Source organism: Tenebrio molitor, chromosome 5 (genome assembly GCF_963966145.1).
Source record: "Tenebrio molitor chromosome 5, icTenMoli1.1, whole genome shotgun sequence".
Classification (NCBI taxonomy): Eukaryota; Metazoa; Arthropoda; class Insecta; order Coleoptera; family Tenebrionidae; genus Tenebrio; species Tenebrio molitor.
The window spans coordinates 13201333-13218378 of record NC_091050.1 but is presented as its reverse complement, the minus strand read 5'-3'; the positions used below and the strand labels follow the sequence as shown (position 1 = coordinate 13218378).

The following is a 17046-nucleotide window of genomic DNA, read 5'->3' as shown; positions in this document are numbered from 1 at the left end:
GCCCGCCGGGATGGCACGAGCGCGATCGGGTTGGCGGCGCGCCGGCATCGAACACGGACTGGCGGCGGGGATGAAATGTCAAAGTTAGGGAGGTGATACTTTGTGGACTCACCTCGAAGAGAAATTACGAAAAATTGGACGCACGAAGCGGCAGACTGAAGGTTCCAGTGGCGTGGGAGTGCGGCGGTCAGGGGGAGGTGTCAGAGGCGTCGGCATCGGAAGGATGATTGACAGCATACATCTTGCCGCGTAGTGGGCTCGGTTTCGAGGAAAATAGAATTAAGAGACGATTTCATTTGTTTTATTTTTTTTATTTACTTAGAAGAAATAACTTGACGTGGAAAAAGAATCATCAGATATAAAAAAACAGAAAGAATTAACAGAAAAAAATGGTTGAGATTTCCAAAAATAAGCGGATCAACACAAAAATGTCCGACAAAGAACTTTACTTACCTATTAGTTAAAACATTTGCTCCGGAAGTCATCCTAAGTTCCACGTGACCTTGCACGTTGCTCGCTAAATGATCACAGCTTGTTTTTTTTTTTTTCTTTATGGATGTAATAACCAATAATCTTCGTGGCAAACAAACTAACAAACGACAAATAAAACAGTTAAAAATTCAAACGGTTTCTTTGACAAGAATCGCCAACAAGTCTCGAATTTTGTTTGAGTTTAGCATAAACCTTGTAAAAATATTTGAACATTCAAACGTTCCAACATCATAAATCGACATCAAGTTGAAAGTCCCCAAAGGCTGTTTTATGAATAGACTCGAAACCGCTTGTTAAACCACGCCTTAAACATTACAACATTGTATTGCTATTGATAAAATTTTAATTTATTGCAATTTTATGCACGCACCGAACTTGAAGCATGTTTATCCAGCTCCTAATTTGACATAAGTATCACAACAAAATCCAGCCGCATAGTTTTGAAGTTTACATTTTTGACGTGAGCCGAAAACACTTTGACGTTTACCTGTGGGACGCATTCGCGCGCTCGCCGCCAGATGGTCCAGCGACAGTGGTGCCACCCGAATCCTGCCGACATAAAATAAATATAAAACAAATCAGGCGAGACAGTAGTTTATGCACGAATAGAGATTATTGCCTAAAACTCTCTAAACTGGAACAACAATGGCCCCTTTCATGTAAATGTTTGGCGATAAATTTTTATTGAACGACGCGAACAACACAAAATCGCCGTCTTTTTCTCCAGGGCGGTAGGATTTCAAACGAGCCCAATAAAATCCCCAACATCGATGCACATAAACACTCCGATTATTAGCGTTATTTATGGGCGCCGCCTCCGCATCTTCGCACCACCGACACTAAATTTAATATTCTCGGCGCCATCGCAAACAAAGAGGCGCTGAATTCAACACACCTGCCGTAAAACTAAAATCTCACAACGGGCGAGGGGGTGTCATCAAATGAAAGGCGGTTTCAGGGGGAAATTTTATTCCTTGAGTAAGTGTTCCAGTTTGAACTGCTGCTTGGGGGTGAGCTTGATGATTTCGGCCGGATCGGGGGGCGCCAGCACTGGATTAACAAACACCCTGTGGATTCTGACGCCGTTCAGCGCTTTCGACTGTGATATCTCCTGGGTGCGGATTTCCCGCAAAAACTGAAGCCTTTGTTTGGTCCCGGCTTTCTGGTATCTCTGTCTGCAAATCACGCGACTGAAAGAGAATTATTTCTGCGCCCCCTTCATAACCTCTACTTACTAAGGCACAGTGAGGTTGGTGTAACTGGGGTCTTTCGAATCGTTCAGCGACAAAATTTCACAACTGAGCTTCTGCCGAGGCTCTTCTTCTGCAAAAGCGTACTTCACCGTCCTCAACTCGGTTTCAGACATTTTATGGCGAATTTCTGACCGCTTCAGAGAATTTCAGGATGTGTTTATGCGTTGCCAAGCGCCCGCTTTGTTTATTTTTCATTATTTACGCCTCCACTCCATCGATCTCCTCATCGGGGATTTAAATTATTACTCTCGCTCTATTTTTGTCCAATCACCAGGTTGTCCCGAGCCGCAAAGAAAATAAATTCCCTGATGGATTTCGCACCCGCCGAAACTCCGACTCGCGTTATGATAATTCATCTAGACGAGGCTTCGGAATTGCATCAAATATTAAGCACACCGCGGGCTTTGTTTTTGTGAAATATTAAAGCCGAGGGCTCGCCTAATACATAACAAACACCCCTGGACCGGCACTCGAATGCAAACAAGGATAAAAATGGGATGCCAGAGGGAAGACACAATTTTATCAGCAGCTGACCCCACCAACAAGAGCAAATCCTTGTTCGCTTAGCAACGCCAGTAAATTATGTTCTGAAATTCCTCGTAAGGACTGTTGTCTGTGGGTTTACTTTCGGGAATACTTTAGCGGGCACTATTTCGGAATGTCTCAAAAATCCCTAGTGAGATTGACCCCGTCGAGGGTCAGCTTCAAGGAACCGTCACATTCGAGCAGCGGATCCCAGTCGTGGAGCTTCTTGGAAGACGAAGATGGTCCGAAGAGTTGGAAAGCCATCGAGAAGCTGAACTGCGAAGTTCTCACGTCGAACGACTCCAACGATCCCAGCTACACAAAATTTGAACTGCCGTAGTGAGTACCTGGGGGTTACGTCGGAGTTGCTTTCGAAGTGTGAACGTAGCTATGTCGTTTGCAGGCACAGGATAAGGCGAAGAGTTGCAAAATTGAGACGACAGTTCGAGTGCCAACTCCAGTACATCGGAGATTCCAGCAGCAGAGCTCTGAACTACGTCAGACTCGCGCGTGCACTTTCCACCCCTGTTCTCAGACCTTTGCAGAAATCCCAAATCGTCAGTATGAACCTAGAGGAGCGTTACCGCCTCGGCCAAGTAATGGAAGACTCGGAGAGGCATCTTTGACCTCTCACAAATCCCCGTCACCCTTTCTCGTCCATTCAGCATTGTAAATTCTCCATCGACGCAAATTCATGTAAAAGTCAATGTCAAAATAAAGCGAGTGACAGCTGACGAAATTAGTTTTCGTGATGTTTGCCAATACATTTCAGAGCGGATTTATTTCGATTTTCTACAGCGTCGGCAGCAACCCCTTGCAGCTGTGGGACAAGCAAGTGAGTTTCGAATCCGGGGCCCACGGGAAGGCGGTTTCACGTCAGTCTCGCGACATTCATCACGACGCGCCGGTCATTAGCATATTAATGCGGTCGGAGATCTTCAGGCGGGTCACGTAGTACGCGCGACGTGTGGGGCTCACGACGTCGCTTTTCCGGGTTATCTCCGGAGGATCCACCTGTGAAGGTCCGGGAATGTTTCAGGTGAAGAATGGCCACATCAGGCGGGTCGTCGACGACGAGGTGAGGTCGCTGGTCTTGGAGATATCCGGCACGAACGTGGCCACCACTTACATCACATGCCCCATCAAGCCGAGACTCTCCCTCGGGATCAAGCTCCCCTTTCTCGTCATGATCATCAAGAACATGAAGAAGTACTTCACGTTCGAGATTCAGATCTTGGGTAAGGGCGGTGGAAACGCGCCGCAACAAGATAATAACACCCGCCGCATAATTGCGACGGTCTGACCGTTTTCTTCCAGACGATAAAGACATGCACCGCCGTTTTCGCGTCTCCAATTTCCAGTCCACCACGAAGGTGAGGCCGTTCTGCACGACGATGCCCATAGGGCTCAGCAGCGGCTGGAACCAGGTCCAGTTCAATCTGGCCGACTTCACGAAACGAGCCTACGGTATAGATCTCTTTCAGGCTTGCAAATCGTATCAGATTGTTTTAGGGTCGACTTATCTGGAAACCACTCGAGTGCAAATCCACGCTAACGTGAGAATCCGAAGAATCTACTTCTCCGATGTCTTGTACAGCGACGACGAACTCCCCAACGAGTACAAACTGTTCCTGCCGACTCCCGGGACGCAAACAGCGGCGCGCCCCACCAAAACTGAAAAGAAGGAGTCGATACCCAAAGGTAAGAGCGCGCCTTCGAGTCTGGTTGGCTCATTTGGGCCTTGCAGAGAAAAGAGACTCGAGGAAGTTGTCCGGTGACCAAGTTGCCGCGTTGGACCAGGAAATACCTTCAGGAGCGCTGCCCAGTCCCGAGTCGCCCGAGCTCGAGGGGCTTGAGATGCTGCCTCCGAGCGAGGCTGCCACCGATGAGCCGCCGTCCGAGCCGATGTCGGAGGCGGTGGAGCCGCCGAGCGAGCGTATGGAGGAGATGACCGTCACCGCGGAACCCACCACAGAAGAGCCGACCGTGACGACTGAACCGCTGACCACCGAGCCGACGACCGAAGCTCCGTCGGAAGCTCCGCCCGAGGCTCCTGCAGAAGGCGGTGAAGCTGTGGAGGAACTGCAACCAGTAGTCGAACCTGAAATTATCAAAGAGGAGGTGGCTCCGTTGGGAGCGGGTCCACCCGAAGAGTCGGCGATGGTCGAAGAGAGACAGTCCATGGTGATTGAAGAGAAGCGCTCGGTGGTAGCGGAAGAAACGGTGGTGCTTGAGGAGAGACAGTCGGTGACAGGTGCGCCGCCACCGCCGGAAGAAGCGCCACCGGCTGAACCATCGCTTGCAGAGGAGCCCATCGCTGAGGAGCTTCCAGCGGAAGAGGTCCAACCCGAAGAGACTTGATCTTTCCATTTTATTTTAATAAAATATGTTCCGATCTTGAACGTTTTGAATTTGAATTTGGCGCGCGTTACGCAATGCTTGTTTAGGGATTTTATGTAACCTCGTCATGTGAGCACACCTGACTGTCAGTGTCAAAGTACACAATGTCCTTTATAAATAAAAGTCGAAAAGATGTTTTTGATAGTAACTAACTAGTCGAAAGAATGTGGTTTCGCAGCTTTGTAACGTAACGACGCAATTTTAATAATGCCTACGAATTTTAGAAGTAATTTAACTTGATAGAAGCACGTACGAGCAAGGGATGACCACGATGGTAGAGCCACCCCCAGAGTTCATCAAAACTATAGAATGGGAAATGATGGACAAGACCAAGTTCTTCCCCTTGTCCATGTTGAGTTCGTTCACAGTCAGGTGTGCCCTATATCCCCTAACATTAATAAAGACAAGGTTACAAATCCAAAAACACAATGACGTCTACACTGGTAAGCAGACAGACCCTCGCTAATTGCCGTTTAAAATGTGATTTTAAGGTATGTTTGATGCTTATGGAAAAATTTACAGATATGAAGGTATAGCTGGATTATACAAGGGTTTTTGGGTGTCCTCGGTCCAGATAGTTAGCGGTAATGATCGGCGATGACTCATTCCGATTTCCCGAGATTAGATAATTGCAGGTGTTGTATATATTTCCATATATGAGGGCATCCGTCATTTACTAGCTCAAAGAAATGTTGACTCCCGCGTGAGGGCGCTAGTAGCAGGCGGGACCGCATCTGTGTTCAGCCAAACAATAATCGTTCCTTTCGACGTCCTCAGTCAGCACTTGATGATGATGGGGGTGCACAGTAACGGAAATAAGGTAACCCAGATCTAGATGCCCCAGACACACAGAACAACAAACTTTTTCAGGAAGCATTCGACACTCTTAGATTAGCGTTAAAACCGGGTACTAGTAAATTCACGATTACGTTAGAGATCGCTAAAGAGATTTATAGACAAGACGGCATAGCGGGTTTTTATAGAGGTTACTTGGCGAGTCTAGCGAACTACGTGCCAAATTCGGCCCTCTGGTGGGGATTTTATCAATTTTACCAAGGTGAGCTGCGATCGCTCGACTTCTTGTACTGACAGTGGTGTTGCAGACGAGTTGCACAACATCATGCCGTCGTGGGTCTCCCATTTGTTCATCCAGACGATGGCCGGGACTCTGGGGGGCTTCTCCACTGTCATCATCACGAATCCGCTGGACATCGTCAGGGCTAGGTTGCAAGTGCAGAGGCTAGAATCGATGCGGCAAGCTTTCAAGGACTTGTGGGTCGAGGAGGGCCTCAGGATGTTCTCCAAAGGGCTAAGTGCGAGGCTCATCCAATCTGCCACTTTTAGCTTTAGTATAATTCTCGGCTACGAGACTATCAAGCGCGTATCGGTCAATGACGAGTACAAAAAATATGTACGCTGGTGATATGATAGTTCAATGTGTAGTTTAAATAATTCACACTTAGCACTCCTCGTGGAGGTCGATCTTACTTGTTCCGTCAGTTGTTAATTTATATATTTATATAATCTGTTGTTTAATCTAAGTTCAATTTTATTAGTTGTTGAATTAAAAGGGGCATTTTAACAAAGGGGTTATTTTTAAACAAACAGGCCATCTGGCTGTAGTTCGTCGATTTAGAGAGTGGATGTTTGGTAGGGACCCCTGAATAAATCCAAAAAAAAATAGGTGAGAGCGAAATTATTTTTCTAACGCCCAACATTTTGTACTAACAGCGGCGCGAGCGTTGTTTAAAAATAAACAACTTTTTCGTCGACTTGCCCCGGACTAGTCGGAGATCGCCGTATTTTTTTAAGTGAGAAAGCAAGGATGAATAAAACGAAAGAGCATGTAGTTACGTTTTATTTAATGAAACCATAAACTATTCTAAAAACACCAGAGCAAGGATCTAACAATATTGCAAATATACTTTAAAATCGATTAAAATGCAACAATGAATAGGCGCGTGGGACTACAACAACAACTCCTCTAGAAGCTCGTGCTCTTGGTAAAAATCTGGTTAGAAAAATAGGAGGTGCAGGTATGCGGAATTATTCTTGTAGGGCCAGCGCGTCTACCGCGTAGAGCAAATCTGTAAGTAATCTACTAGGCCTTTCTATTTGATCAGGTGTTTTTATCACAACAATCAGCTAGAGGCACAAAAGTGTCGGCTTGGTGAACACTAATCGACAACAAGTCTAAATTGGAGTAGTGTCGGGTGATTTACAAAATCTTTAATTAACTACACCACAGTGAATCGCATGGCACAAGTTGGAGTCTTTTAGAGAATTTTGTTCGTCATTATAACTATACTATAATATAAAGTATTAACGTCCTATTGGTGGATTGTCTACATAGATTACTCTCAAAGTGCAACAAGATTATATAGTTATCTAAAAATATATCATTTCGGTTTCAAGTACCGAATCAATTTACAGATAAAAAAATGTACAGCTCGAACTATAACTAAAAAGCTAAAACTTAATATCGAGCACCACATGAATATAATACAAATTACAAAAGTACAATAAAGTCTATTTATTGCACGAACTATTACAATTTTGTACTTAAACGACACAACACATAAAAATAGATAAAATACGATGTTGAATCAACGTTACAAAAAAATAAAATTTCCTTACGACTATGTTAAAAAGCTTGCCACTGTTAATCCACGACGATCGCGGCGAGGTCTGACTCGCCGCCTCCAAATCAACAGCCTCGCCGTCCCAAAGCCAACAGACAACTTAAAAGTAAAAGCTCTCCCCACTACATACCTTACTGTTTGTACCCTTGCATCAGCTCGTTGAAGTTGACGAGACCGTTAAAGTCGATGTTGCAATCATCCAACTGGTCCAAATAGTCCATGGCTGGGCCTCCGGTCGTCGCCGTGGTCGCGGTCGATCCGGCATAACTGCACAAAAGACACAACCAGACATCACATTACTGCAACACAGACCAACCAAAATCATTGCGTATTCAATGACAACATGAACTACCAAATGACGTGACGAGAACGGAATGTTGCGAATGTGTCTGGTTACGTCTGTTTGCAGAATGCTTTCAACGACAGTCAACACCAAGAGAGGCTCAAGCATACGCGACGTGTGCGCCAGTTCAGTCTGCGGTCCGCACAACAGAAACTCCTCGCGAAAATACCAAAGCAAAACGTCTCGACGGCCGCAAATATATTAAACATCGATTTTTGACAGAGACGTTGTGATACATTTATTTAGTAAATTGGGATTGCTGCGTGGGATGAAAATAAGACAAATAAAATTAAAAACTCGATTATAATTTTTGTATATAGTTGTAACAAATTCACATTAAATTGCCTCGTAATACTAACATTTTTCTCTGCACGTTTCTCTATAGGCATTGCAACGTCGTATCACATTCTCTTTAACACTTTAGTTTGATTAGTTCGCTTAGATTTAGAGAAAATACCCTGTCTGTCAGAAGGCCAGAATGTGTGTAAATGTATCGAAAATCGTTCATAAAATTGATCTAGAAATGGTCATTAAAAATATGATGTAAATGTTTGCATAAAAAAAGTATAGATAAAAAAATGATTAATCTAAACCTAGTTTCTCAAATATCACTAATACATAAAGCACACAGTTTCATCATCCGGTTTTTGCATGAAACAATGTAAACATATAAAAGAAAAAATGCACAATAAATGATCCTTTGACGGTTTAAAGGTCAAGCATGTTCTGAAAACTGAGACACGAGGGAACGTTATTGGTGAGTATCGGTGGGAGTGAATGAATTACCTGCTAGCGACCGACGGCGTATCTCTTGACGGATCTGGTGACTGAAGATACGAATGTTGCGGGGTGTTGGGGTAGCTAGCGGCGCTCAAACCCGGGACGTGAGTGACCAAGACAGGTTTGACGTATCCGTTGTTTGTCGCAGGTTGATTATCTGTCGAACGTGAGACTTGAAGCAAACTGGACGCCGCAAACGCAACAACTTTACCTTGGAAGGGCGTGTAATACTTTGCGAAGGGTATGTCTTTGGAAATGTCTGGATACAAGTAGACGAGGTGATTCAAATCCGCCACTCGGTCTGCCAGCGACCTTATCGCGAAGTCCTTCGAGGTGAAGGGTTGCAAGCTGAACACCTCTCCCGTGTCTGAAACCGTGGCGATTACTACCGGTCGCCCTTTCGAGCTTCGCGCTAAATTTACCCGAGACCCAAGCGATGGTGATCCCTCCCAGTTCGCTGTCCGAGAATCGCAACAAGAACGTACCGCACGGACACGTCGCCAGCATCTCCTCGGCTTGCTTCTTCTTCACGAAACCCATGATGGCCCTGAAAGTGAGGTAAGTCTCGATCGGGGACTCGTCGCGGTGCGGCACTCACCCGTCCACCCAGGGTCCCCGCAGGTGCTCTCTGGTGAGCTTCATGATGGCGTAGAACCACTCCCAGAAGGTGAAGTTTCTCTCGCTGAGCGGCTCTTTGCAGAACTGCGCCCAACTCAGCATCGGATTGCTCGTTTCGTTGTAATTACCTCGGAAGGCCTTGTCGGCCAGGAATCGCAAATTGTCTTCGGTCAGGGGTCTGCCGGTGGCGGCGCGGAACTTCAACGACAACGTCTCTGCCACGCTCGCCCATGGTACCTGCGTCAAAGCCACGTGGACGTTCCCTTTTTATTTTGATTCCGCATCGTACCTTGTCCGGCACTGTGAACGGTATTCTGCCTGCGTCGCTGAACGCGTTGTCCCACGTGACCGTCGCCCACGCGTGGGGTTCCTGATTGCCGTGGACGATCACCACGACGGGAAGACTCAACGTCCAAACCTGAAACATCAACTCGCCGCCCCCAACACTGAACTGCGACTGGAACAACAACGAGAACTTCTCGTCCATCACGCTCTCCGTTCCTTTCTTCTCCGCCCTCTTGATCTTCTTCAACTGCATGTTCCGGAAGCTGACCGACAACTGTCTGGTGGCCTGCTGGTACTCCATGGTTCCCGTGTTGTTCAAGATTTCGCCGCTGCAGTCTCCGTTCTTCGCCAGTTTGTCGTTTTTCAGCAAGACGTTGGCCTGAGATTCCGATATGATCGTGACCTTGACCTGGGGCGGCGTCATGTGAACATTGAGCTTGCCCCCGACCAGGAGGCGGACGCACGCCGTGAATCTCGTGTTGGTCTTCATCACCTGCGGCGGCTGTTTCTCTATGATGAAAGTCGACGTGACCAGAGAAGAAAGGAGTTGGGTAACATCGGCTAAAACTTGAGGCAACAGATCTGCCACACCCGGCGGGTCCAACGACAGCTTTTGTCTCAATCGGTCCACTTCCTTGATTTGCTGTCGATTCAACCAGATCAATTCGGCCAGACTTTCGCACCAATCTTGAATCGTGTCGAGGTTGCTGTTGAAATTGGCTCCGTTGCCGGCGAGCTGTTGTTCGCGCTTCCACCGGATCAACTCGTCGTCGAGGATGCTCGACTGCAGCTGATTAAGAAGCTGGATCGTTTCTTTGAACTTGTCGCCCAGAGCTAGACGCAACTGCATCAAACCCGCCACCTGTCACAACAGATCAACCGTAAACAAATTTAATCCAAATTCAACAAAATCAATCAACCTTTTGGTTCAGCACTTGTTCCAGCATCTCTTTCTGCCGATTCAGTTTCTGCACTGTGGGCGGTACTTGCGTGTTGGGCGGCTGTTGGCTAGACAACTGCTGAATGTGCGCTGAAAAATTCGAATTTGGACACATTTTTAAGCATTCCAATTCCAAACTTGTAGCGACTTTTCCGGATGTTGAACTTAAATTCGCTGTTTAATTATTTTATGAAGACTTTTTGTCGCAGTTTATATTATCTATGTTAATGTTGCGGTTTATCTGTACATGTTTTAAATAAGTCTTGTTTATGTCTCCTTCGATCGTATGTTGCGGCCTGTCTTCAAACAAATCCAGCAATTTTGAAAACAAGTCACAATCATTATTATTCACACGAGACTTATTAACCTGGTGTAGGCGATTAGAAATGTTTTTCCAAATTAAATCTAATAGAACAGACGAAAATATCAATTTGTAGAGATGTGTGGGTTGAAATAAAATAAATAATCGGCGACAGATAAGTTTCGTAGTGTTCGATGAAATACACAATATTGTATGCCTACATAATCCCAAAAAAAAATCTTTCCCTACGTAATTTCAGGAAAATTTCTCACCGCAACGGCGGTTAGTACGCAAAACTGGACAAAATGCAATTTTTACTGGTTAGATAAAAATATAAGAATTTGTTTCTTCTTTTCCAAACGAGTAGAAAATTAAATGCGGTTTAAACTCTAACAGATTATTAAGAATTGTGACTGCGTGCAATTATTTTGTACGAGATTATATGCGAATGAATTTTTGTTATCGTGGCTCTCAAATCTTCGTGATTCGTTTGGCATATACCGGGTGTTTTTTTTAAATGTGGCGTCGAAGTTGGCGTTGAAGAATCGATTGTGAACCCACAACTCAGATCAGGTGTTTAAATCTAACCTCACTTTATGCGTGTTTTTAATACATGTGCAGTCGATGGACAAATGAAACTAGGACAAAAATGACAATCAATAGGTCAAAATTTACACATTTGCATTGTTTAATTACGGATTTATCACAAATAGGTTAACACAATTCAATGGTCTGATTTACATAGATTATAGTACATTTATATTAAAGTATAAGTGGATATTAAGGACTTTAAAACACGCGCGATTTTTCGGGCACGACGGCGCAGCCGGAGTGTTCGAAATAGAGCAAGTGTTTTAAACACCAATTATCCACGAATACTTTACGCAATTTTTTTTTTATTGGTACACTTTGAAATCATAAATATGTACTGGTATTAATATTACAAAAAATTGAAATAAGAACGTGAATTCATTAGTGATGTGACATGAATATACCTTTCGTTGTCATGGAAAATGAAAAAAACCAAAATTAATTTGCAATATGTCACTTAATCCCAACTGTATTATTCACATTCATTTAAAAGATTAAGGTTGTTCAATATTTGATTAAAGCTTTTGAAACATTTGATAGTAGTATTTTATTTGACGTTACAAGGTACTCCTGTCAGATCAATCATTAAAAAGTTAACATTTGGACTTCACGTTTCTCAGGTCCTCTCGGGTTGTTGATGTTGCCATGGAAACTTTAAAAAACGCGCGTTTTTAGAAGTTGGATTAATACACGCTGCGTACTTTAAATAAGCAAAATAGGTTACCAATAAAAAAAAAATTAAGTGACCCAGTTTTATTTGTCCACCGACCGTATGTATGCAATTTGAAAAATCTGTGTTTTTAAGACGAGTGGGTCATTCACAATCGACTCTTCCACGCCAACTTCGAGGACAAATTTAAAAAAAACACCCTTTACTGTATGTATAATAGGAATAATTTGAAAAAGCTGCCTGGTAGGTAATAAACGAGATAAGCTCTACTGACAGTAAAGAAAATGCACTCATAATCATCAAGGCGGCAAATGGATAGCAACAAAAGAGAATTAATAATTTATTATCTTTCATTATTCATTATTTAAGTGAAATAATTTCCAGTACTATTCTCTATGCTCTATTGTGGACACTTTAATGAATGCTTTTATCTGGTCGTTATTTTTTCAGAGAACAAACCGCCGACCAGAGACTAGACCCTTTCTCAGATTAATATGTAGATATTTCTGAAAATCTGTACTTTGTCCTTCGTAAGTAGTGGTTTCCCACGACTAAACCTTTCAAAATATATAACGTGTCTCAGAAATAAGTAGAGCTTGTGCCAACTGTCATGATCGATGACCTTGACAAAAGCTGCGCGAAGGCGGAGCCCAATTTTGATAAGTGAAACGTAAAAACGTCGGTCGTTTAGTTCAAATTTTCAGGGTGGCGGCAAATTTGCATTTTACACTGTTCAAGGATTTGGATTAGAATGTCCGACATTATCTAAGGACTTGTCGGCTTTTCTCCAAATAAATATCAACATAAATTAGCTCACAAATCTGTAAAGCGTGATAAAATGGTACCGATGTTTTTAGTTCGAATAGTACAGACGCTTCGGTACGCATTTTGGTTTCTGCGTCATCGATCATGAAAGTTGGCACGAGCTCTACATACATTAATTTTAACCAATGACAGATCAAGTCAAGAACACCATTTTTTTTGAAGTATGTATGCATTATTTTCATTTCAGTATTTTATCCCCCCCCTCCCCCATAAGTTGACGAGCTGTCTATATGACCAAGGCGATCTACATTTACTTGAGACCGCCTTGATATGACCCAATGATGTGACGGTGAAATAACAGTTTTTGTAAAATCTGCGCAAAACATTGTGTTTTTAGAATAAAGTTTTTTCGGTCTGCGGCCGAGGTAGAGAGGATTACATTTTCAGTTCGTTTTATGCGACTGCAAAAGGCAGGTGTTTACGTGTTGATTCTGTGATTTAAGCTAAAATTTTGTGAAAATGACGCGTTTATTTTCGAATAGCGAATACAAGATATTGTGTAGTGTATGGTGAAGCGTGCGGAAGTGCTCCTCGATACAACTGAAGTTTTAAGAGAACAATTCGCAATAACAGGTATGCTGGAAAGAGCGAAAGAATAATTTCGTCGGTGCCTTCATTATTGTATTGACAATAACGGCGCTCACTTTTGAATACTTCGTGTAATGATTAGTGATTACTCTGATTACTTCATGAGAATTTTTACGAATTAATACACTAATTTTAGGAGACATTTTGTCATTATCTTAGGTATGGGTGATTCATTAGGGTCAGTTTAAAATATTTATTATCAAAATTGTTTTCATGTAATATCTACCATATGTATGATTCTATTTTTTCTCTTCCATCCTTATCATTATAGGTCACAGTAACGGGCGCAGCAGTTAGCCACTGTGCATAAGTTAGCACAAAAAAACAAGTGAGAGTTTTCTTGCATTTGTTTTTTCTTCTTCGCTTATCAACATCGGCGAAGTAAATAATCCCCATAGGCGGGTAACGACATTTGTGCCAAATTTTTCAATAATTTTAATTGGATAACTTCAAGGTTTAGCAAAAAAATATATTGAAACATATTGTTTCTATTAACGAGTTCTATTACCAGTTAAAATTAATGTACTTATACATATATTATTTGTGGGACACGTTGTATTTTAGTTAATTTAGTTAGTTTGCAAAGTTTAATTAAATCTGAAATCTAGTTTCAGAGTAATAAATCAACAACGTTAGAACTTTTAATAAATTGATGGTGAAACTCAAGGAGACTCACTGAAAAGTCGTACTTAACAAAATTTAGCCACAAGAATTTCAAAAAATATCGATTTAATATTATGTACATATTATAAATCGTCGGATTCGTTTGCGGCAATATTCTAGCCTCAATCAGTTATCAACAACTTGACAGTTTGGCAACGTCGCATTCAGAGACCATAAGCGCGAAAATCTCTCTTGTTTGTCATCTTTGTTATGCTGAAATTATTCACTTTTTGAATCGATTTCGTCAAACACAGATTTTTTTCGATTTGACGTCAACAGGCGTGACTCTCAATCATGCAATGCAAATATGTAAATCTAAACACGTATTTTTCACGTGTCCATATAATATTTTTTCTTGCATAAAAATATATTAAATGTATTTTGATTACTACGGTGCTAGACGGATTACCTTGAGCGACCAACTATTTATTACAAATTGCACAGCCGAACAAAATGTGTTACAAAAACTGTTCCGAGCCTCGTTACGATCAACAATTATTAACGAATTCAAAAATGCATCTGCGTGAACTTGTTTTTTTCCAATAATTTGTAGAACTACTCATTTTGAAATTAACAACGTAAAATTCCTACACTTTCATATTTTCAACCGTGTCTCCTAAGCTTACTGTACTTTTGGCAAGATTAAGAATCGTCAACTAACCCCTTTGCGGAGACCAAAAAAACGTTATATCTGGTTGAAACAATCACCGTTTCACGAGGCCACAAGTCCTACCTGTAAAGTCTCGTTTAACAAGAAATTCCAACAATTTTGGGAAAAAATCAATTTCTTCTCTTCGAAAACAAAAACTTTTAGCTGACAATAATCTTTATCCCATAATTAAGGAACAAAGAAATTTTTTCTAGTTTCCGTAATATCGGTGTTTTGTCTCCCTATAAGCAAAAAATCTCTTACATACACATCTCTTTGTTTGTACATTTTTTCCTGCTTTTTCAAATTGCTCTTCGTTATTCGTCATCTTTACTTCGACATTTTTTTCAGAATTTCACCGATTCCGGATGCATCATTTTACCAATTTAATGCTATAAAATGCAAATTAATGCCGATCATCTAAGTATACATCCGTCAAAGCGGTCAAACAATTCTCTTCAAGACGCTATTTTATAAACGCCTCGAGCAAACTGTTATCGCTCTAAACGACTCGGAAAACATTTCGCCTCGGATATCCTTCAAAAAATTGAACAATACCCTCGACAAAAATTCACGAGGGGACTTATTTACATTTAAGATCAGTTTTATCTGGTCTTACAAAAAGTACACCGAAAGTCTTCTCACCTCGTTCAGCTGCAATAAATAAATTGTTATCGACAAAGCGGACATTCACATTGTTTGCGGTTTTTTTTAAATTTTATTTGCAACTCCAAATGTATCATCTCTGCGTACATGAAAAATTATTCACAACAAAAATATGAAAATTCAAACTATCTGTGTAACAGTTTGCGCGTTCGGCAAACAAATATCTGCGATCTTGTCAACAAGGGTGTGACTTTTGCAGTCCAACTGACAAATGTTATCTTTAGCGCTCGACACGAGTTACAAAATATGCATAAATAAATTCGTAATCCCCTACGTGTGTAGAGTACCACCCCATTGTTCATTTATTTCTCGTGGGCGAGCCAGTCAATACGAAATTTCATTAGCTAAGCTGTTATGTATCAATCGACACAAACCTAAACATCTCCTCTAAAACAAATATATTGTAGATAGATTATTCTCGAATCTTGTACCTGCTCCCGATTTAAGCAAATTTTTATTTTAAAACTTGGGTGAACATTTAAATTAAAGCGAAATGGTAAATAATTGTGGGAACTTTGCGAATTTTTATAGAATCGTGTAATTAATCTAAATTGACAAATTTATAAACACTGCGAATGACTCATTTTAATCGCGCGAATTTACTGGAAAAAAAAATCTTATCAAACCCCTTGTTTTTTTCATCCAATCGTATATTCCCTATAAAATCGAGTAAAAACTGAAACGTTCATGTTTTGTATCCAAGTGGAGATGATAAAAATAACAATATAAAATGCAATCCGAGACTAAATAAGCGATCGCGTCCGTAATCCCGCCCGACTTATCTGAACCCGCGCGCGATAAGAAAAAATATTTTTAGTCGACTTACCATTAATTTTTGTACATTCATGATACTGCAAGGCGAACGCTTCTTGTTCCTGTTCCATTCTTCTTAAGTCATCTGCAGTGTCCTACAACCCAAACTCGGTTAAACACCCCAAAACCGGTCGTTCAACCCCACTTACTTGCGTCCGCCGCCTCAAAACATCGATTTTGTGCAAAACTTCCGCCCCAGAATTGGTGATCATTAAATTTGCAATGCCCGAGAGAGCCTCGCCGTTGGAAGCCTGAACCAACCTCATCTCAGTGGCGAGACACTGGCGCACATACGTGAAAAGTTGCATAGGATTCGTACTGCAACAAGTAACGTGGAGATTGCGGAAACGCGCGGGATAAACCCTACTGACCTGTATCTCTGCCGGAACATTTTGGCCGCCTCGGCGAGCTTCAACTTGGTCAGGAAGTACTCGGTGTCGTTGACGACGGCGGCTTTGTTCTCCATTTCTTGTATGAGCGAGTTGACGAGCCCCGCGACGTACTGTTCATGTTGGGGGTTCTCGGGGACCGGCTCGACCTCCGACCAGAACTTCTCCTCGATGTACTGCGCCAAGTAGTGTCGCACCTCTATGGGGAAGTGGTCGCCGTAGATGGCGCGGATCTGTTGCAGACTATCTGGGGGCAATTGCTGAGCTTTTGCCCAAAGCGACATGTTTGATCTGCAAAACCCACAATCACCAAGTGTAAATGCTGAAAACAGGTGAGTTCGGTTTGGCGACAATCAAGGTCATCGGAAAGCGGGATGGCCGCACCGATAGAAACGTCTTGTTTACACAACGAAAACTGCGATTTCCGCACTCACACACACTGACCTTTTACTGTTGATTAACGGGGCGATTCCGGCCGGACCAAATGACAAACTAACACATTTACAAAACTAATTCTCAAAAGACGAATTGCGGACAGGTTACCTCGCGCGCAACCAACACCAAAGTACCACGATTTATCTAAACAGCAGACATCTTGGACTGCGACTGATTG

The 17046-nt window shown here is 42.5% G+C and overlaps 4 protein-coding genes across 6 annotated transcripts; 2 read left to right on the top strand and 2 right to left on the bottom strand.

Moving 5' to 3' along the window:
• Positions 1–1444: 1444 nt before the first annotated feature.
• LOC138131316 (uncharacterized) lies at positions 1445–1936 on the bottom strand. The gene is made up of 2 exons (XM_069048272.1): positions 1728–1936; positions 1445–1682 (listed from the first exon to the last, which is right to left on the bottom strand). Exons 1-2 carry the CDS (start codon positions 1856–1858, stop codon positions 1460–1462), a joined length of 354 nt encoding a protein of 117 aa, XP_068904373.1. The 5' UTR covers positions 1859–1936; the 3' UTR covers positions 1445–1459.
• A 99-nt stretch (positions 1937–2035) lies between these two features.
• LOC138131310 (fibrous sheath CABYR-binding protein-like) lies at positions 2036–4672 on the top strand. Of its 2 annotated transcripts, none has more exons than XM_069048263.1 (6): positions 2036–2609; positions 2674–3105; positions 3310–3508; positions 3588–3737; positions 3783–3971; positions 4018–4672. In XM_069048263.1, exons 2-6 carry the CDS (start codon positions 3022–3024, stop codon positions 4629–4631), a joined length of 1236 nt encoding a protein of 411 aa, XP_068904364.1. In that variant the 5' UTR covers positions 2036–2609; positions 2674–3021; the 3' UTR covers positions 4632–4672. The 2 variants fall into 2 exon arrangements, with proteins under 2 accessions (XP_068904364.1, XP_068904363.1); XM_069048262.1 differs by having other exon boundaries at positions 2659–3105.
• Positions 4673–4743: 71 nt separating this feature from the next.
• Positions 4744–6353, top strand: LOC138131311 (solute carrier family 25 member 44). Its single transcript, XM_069048264.1, has 6 exons — positions 4744–4857; positions 4914–5113; positions 5162–5254; positions 5306–5490; positions 5541–5727; positions 5774–6353. Exons 1-6 carry the CDS (start codon positions 4835–4837, stop codon positions 6091–6093), a joined length of 1008 nt encoding a protein of 335 aa, XP_068904365.1. The 5' UTR covers positions 4744–4834; the 3' UTR covers positions 6094–6353.
• A 160-nt stretch (positions 6354–6513) lies between these two features.
• On the bottom strand, positions 6514–17029 carry Stat92E (Signal transducer and transcription activator Stat92E). Of its 2 annotated transcripts, none has more exons than XM_069048260.1 (11): positions 16878–17029; positions 16416–16724; positions 16194–16362; positions 16058–16139; positions 10259–10368; positions 9343–10200; positions 9034–9290; positions 8858–8982; positions 8647–8802; positions 8442–8592; positions 6514–7579 (listed from the first exon to the last, which is right to left on the bottom strand). In XM_069048260.1, exons 2-11 carry the CDS (start codon positions 16715–16717, stop codon positions 7444–7446), a joined length of 2346 nt encoding a protein of 781 aa, XP_068904361.1. In that variant the 5' UTR covers positions 16718–16724; positions 16878–17029; the 3' UTR covers positions 6514–7443. The 2 variants fall into 2 exon arrangements, with proteins under 2 accessions (XP_068904361.1, XP_068904362.1); XM_069048261.1 differs by lacking the exon at positions 6514–7579 and adding an exon at positions 7940–8388.
• Positions 17030–17046: the final 17 nt, after the last annotated feature.

Coding starts and splice junctions, on each gene's coding strand:
- LOC138131316 (XM_069048272.1), bottom strand. CDS start 1,858: ATGTCTGAAACCGAGTTGAGGACGGTGAAGTACGCTTTTGCAGAAGAA. Junction 1,683..1,727: donor ACCAACCTCACTGTGCCTTA/GTAAGTAGAGGT, acceptor ATTCTCTTTCAG/TCGCGTGATTTGCAGACAGA.
- LOC138131310 (XM_069048263.1), top strand. CDS start 3,022: ATGTTTGCCAATACATTTCAGAGCGGATTTATTTCGATTTTCTACAGC. Junction 3,738..3,782: donor CTTCACGAAACGAGCCTACG/GTATAGATCTCT, acceptor AGATTGTTTTAG/GGTCGACTTATCTGGAAACC. Junction 3,972..4,017: donor GAAGGAGTCGATACCCAAAG/GTAAGAGCGCGC, acceptor TGGGCCTTGCAG/AGAAAAGAGACTCGAGGAAG.
- LOC138131311 (XM_069048264.1), top strand. CDS start 4,835: ATGTGGTTTCGCAGCTTTGTAAC. Junction 5,114..5,161: donor ACACAATGACGTCTACACTG/GTAAGCAGACAG, acceptor TGTGATTTTAAG/GTATGTTTGATGCTTATGGA. Junction 5,491..5,540: donor TGCACAGTAACGGAAATAAG/GTAACCCAGATC, acceptor AAACTTTTTCAG/GAAGCATTCGACACTCTTAG.
- Stat92E (XM_069048260.1), bottom strand. CDS start 16,717: ATGTCGCTTTGGGCAAAAGCTCAGCAATTGCCCCCAGATAGTCTGCAA. Junction 16,363..16,415: donor ATGTTCCGGCAGAGATACAG/GTCAGTAGGGTT, acceptor TACTTGTTGCAG/TACGAATCCTATGCAACTTT. Junction 10,369..16,057: donor TGAATGTACAAAAATTAATG/GTAAGTCGACTA, acceptor CGAATTTTTCAG/CGCACATTCAGCAGTTGTCT.